This window comes from Limulus polyphemus, unplaced genomic scaffold, assembly GCF_000517525.1.
Source record: "Limulus polyphemus unplaced genomic scaffold, Limulus_polyphemus-2.1.2 Scaffold14181, whole genome shotgun sequence".
NCBI classification, from domain to species: Eukaryota; Metazoa; Arthropoda; class Merostomata; order Xiphosura; family Limulidae; genus Limulus; species Limulus polyphemus.
In genome coordinates this window covers 1,796-6,031 of record NW_013679791.1, presented here as the reverse complement: position 1 = coordinate 6,031, position 4,236 = coordinate 1,796, and the positions used below count along the sequence as shown (strand labels likewise).

The 4,236-nt window shown below is 33.6% G+C and overlaps 1 protein-coding gene across 1 annotated transcript; it reads left to right on the top strand.

The window, feature by feature from the left end:
• Positions 1 to 410: 410 nt before the first annotated feature.
• LOC106477318 (cytosolic Fe-S cluster assembly factor NUBP2 homolog) lies at positions 411 to 3,531 on the top strand (the record flags this gene model as incomplete). The annotated part of the gene is made up of 4 exons (XM_022380944.1): positions 411 to 520; positions 1,879 to 2,001; positions 3,181 to 3,197; positions 3,386 to 3,531. Coding segments are annotated over 4 exons (396 nt in total), but the record flags the coding sequence as incomplete, so codon positions are not given.
• Positions 3,532 to 4,236: the final 705 nt, after the last annotated feature.

Sequence of the window (4,236 nt, the reverse complement as noted above, 5' to 3'; positions counted from 1 at the left end):
AAAACTACTATTGTTTTACCATATTACATGCTGTCAAAAACTACTATTGTTTTACCATATTACATGCTGTTAAAACTACTATTGTTTTACCATATTACATGCTGTCAAAAACTACTATTGTTTTACCATATTACATGCTATTGAAAACTACTATTGTTTTACCATATTACATGCTGTCAAAAACTACTATTGTTTTACCATATTACATGCTATTGAAAACTACTATTGTTTTACCATATTACATGCTGTCGAAAACAACTATTGTTTTACCTTATTACATGCTATTGAAATGACTTTCAACATTATTAAGTTCAAACTGACATAAATTGTGCAATCGTATGAATCAGATTTCATAATTATTAATTTTTTTGAGGCCCAAGTAATTGCTTTTAATTTACTTTTTTCTACAGATGGGTTCCAGTTTTTGTGGATCAACAACAGACGTTAGCCGTTATGTCGATAGGATTTTTGTTGACGAACAGAAATGATGCTGTTATTTGGAGGGGACCTAAAAAAAATGGTTAGTTTGGGATCCAGTTTCCAGTCTTAAGTTTTCTTTTAAGCACTTGTTCTAAGATCTTTGGAAGAGCATAATTGGAAAAAAAAAGAACCTTAATAAGCGATTCTCTGAGTGTTTTTTAATTTATTGTAAAACTGGATTGCACTGAATTCAAGAAAAAAAATTATCATTTTATAAATTATATTTATATTGTCACGCTCTCGGTAATTCATACTCTGTGTTTGTGAGTTTGATTGTTTGTCCATGAACTCCTTACACAGTTATTGAGCTAGCTGGACCAAACTTGGGGTGGTGTGAGGGGGATGTCTTTATTTATATAGCATAGTATCAAGGGGGGCTAAAACAAATCTGGCAGGCCACCCAGGCATGATAGGGGTTTTGGAGTAGATTTATGGGTTGCTGAACCTGAAGCTGGCATTGGGTTTTGTGTTCCTGGCCCCCTTAGGATTCTGGGAGTGTCATGTTTAAACCTGTGTTCATACCCTCACTAACGAGCTTGCAGGACACGTGCTCAAGTGCTATGGTTAGGTGCCATAACGGGGATTTGTTTTGGGGTACGTACAGAAGTAATTGGGATTAATACAGAGGTTTGATTGAAACATTGGAGTCTCTGTGAATCGTGAGGGGGGGGGGTTGAACCTTGCATCTAGTAGCCTAAATTTCTGTTAATGAACCAGAATCTTGTAATCTCATTTACAATAGAAAAAATAATAATGATCGAAAGGGAAAAGCTTCTGGTATAAAGTGTCCATTATTTATTAATAAAAACAAACATCAGTTTTTAGATTAAGTACTTTAGTCATCTGTCTTTGCTGTGTTTGTATGCTATATAATGATTTCACTATCAAGGAAAGAGCAGGCATTAGTTTCAGATTTATAGATCACTTGATATTTACACAGAAGGAGCTGGTATTAGTTTCAGGTTTATAAATCACTTGATATTTACACAGAAGGAGCTGGTATTAGTTTCAGGTTTATAAATCACTTGATATTTACACAGAAGGAACGGGTATTAGTTTCAGGTTTATAAATCACTTGATATTTACACAGAAGGAGCAGGTATTAGTTTCAGGTTTATAAATCACTTGATATTTACACAGAAGGAGCTGGTATTAGTTTCAGGTTTATAAATCACTTGATATTTACACAGAAGGAGCGGGTATTAGTTTCAGGTTTATAAATCACGTGTTATTTATAAACATAAACAAGATAATTTAGTGTTTGTGATTTCATTATGAATTAGAGTGGCAGTGGAATATATATATATTTTTAACGATGTTTCCAAACCTTTGTTTAGTTAACTTTAAAATTAAAAAGTTTGTTGTGATTAAAAAAACCTTTTCCTCTTCCACATTCAGCTATGATTAAACAATTCCTCACTGATGTATACTGGCAGGACATCGACTATCTCGTCATCGATACACCTCCAGGAACGTCTGATGAACATATCAGTGTCGTGGAAAACTTAAAAGAGGCTGCAGGTTAAAATACTTCTCTGTAAAACGTTTAACACCACGCTACCTGAGGTGTGGTGACCAGAACGGCTCCGATAGGGTTAATTAATTGACAAGCCTAAACTTTTAACTTCCAAATAGAAGGTAAAACAATAGAACTTTAAGGAATCTTTCTTTTTTTTTGTAACAAAAGTGGTATTTGGAAATAAATTTAACGGGACGTTGCACAAGAAACAAGCAGTAATTAGCTAGATTCCCACAAAATAAAGGCCGATGTCACAAGTTAGAATAAGTCGAGTTTATCCATTACACAAAAACGTGTGGGATTAACCAGGAATACTTAAAACAGTAAAATTAATAAAGATGAAGATAATCCAACAAGATTAGGCTTATCAATTACACAGTAAAATTAATAAAGATGAAGATAATCCAACAAGATTAGGCTTGTCAATTACACAGTAAAATTAATAAAGATGAAGATAATCCAACAAGATTAGGCTTGTCAATTAAACAGTAGAATTAATAAAGATGAAGATAATCCAACAAGATTAGGCTTGTCAATTACACAGTAGAATTAATAAAGATGAAGATAATCCAACAAGATTAGGCTTGTCAATTAAACAGCAAAATAGATAAAGATGAAGATAATCCAACAAGATTAGGCTTGTGAGTTAAACATAAACAAAATTATGAACATATGACTGAACACAAGAAGAATATGTAATACTATGTCAGTTGCTGTTAAGGCTTTTCCTTGAATACCAAGGCTTATCAGCCCAGCTGGAATACAACACACATATTAATGGTCTACGCTGTATATTGTTAGGGTTTGAATCAGATTATGTAAATGAAGGTTACTATTCTTTTTATTTCAGCAGTTTGCAATTTAGGATTAGGCTTATGACAAAATATTTAGTTACGTTTAACACCGACGTTTTATTTATTATTGTTTTTACTTGAATTAACTTTACTGTTACTGGGAAGAACTGGTCAGCTCGTCTTCTTATTCCAGAGTGGGTCGTGCGTCAACGAGAAGAAATCTACGTCAGTAATTCTATAAATGTACGAGTGAAAGCAAAAAATTATATGTAATATGTTAACCACACCATATGTGTAGTCATACCAGGCCTCTTCAGGCTGACTGGGATACAACAGACATAGTAGTACTAGTAGTAGTACAGATGTTATTTATATTATCATTTGCAGGGACAGGAGTTCTTAAGGTGTTAAGTGTATTAAGTAAGTGAAGTGTATTTATTGACTGAACCAACCCAGGTAACATTAATTAACAAACTAGTCAGATATTAACACTGACGTTTCCAACAACCGGGTCAGTCGTTTAATTTTCTAGTTGAGAAAAGATGAACTTCAAGAATACTTCTCATCGGCTGTTTAACGTTTGAAATCCTAGGCAGTAGCAGTTGGGGATGTGAGAAGAGAGATGACTTTCTGTAAAAAAACTGGGATACCTGTCTTGGGCATCATAGAAAATATGAGTGGATTTGTCTGTCCTAATTGTTCTGTAAGTACAAACGTTCGAGTAAGATCCGTCTGTTAGTAAGTACAAACGTTCGAGTAAGATCCGTCTGTTAGTAACTCAGATTTTTTTGATATATCTCGGTATTTGTTTCTTATTATCAAATTCGATTGAGTTTTAACTCAATGTGATCTCTGTGGGTTTCTGAATTTTTATTTGTAACAGTTTAGCATATATGTTTTTATAAATATATGGCAGTGATTGATAAAGTTTATTACGATGTTATACCAGTTGTAATACAAGGTAGTCTGTAGACACTAGTACCCAATACCTCTGGTGGTTGTAACGTGTACTGAAAAATAAAAATACATGATGGAAATCTGGGTATTTGTACGGTACCCGATACCGATATGTAGTCATTTCTGTATCATCCTAGATGGTCAGCTTGTGATATTTAACCATTAATTACTATTCTGTTTAAGTGACAGCCAAACAGTTACACTGTTAGCTTAATTTCCATTTACTGATACTATAACTGTTTCACTGTTAGTTTCATTTCCGTTTACTGACAACAGGACCATTTCACTGTTAGCTTCAGTTCTGTTTACTGATACTATAACTGTTTCACTGTTAGCTTCATTTCTGTTTACTGACAATGGAACTGTTTCACTGTTAACTTTGGTTCTGTTTACTGACAACAGGACCATTTCACTGTTAGTTTCATTTCCGTTTACTGATACTATAACTGTTTCACTGTTAACTTCAGTTCTGTTTACTGACAACAG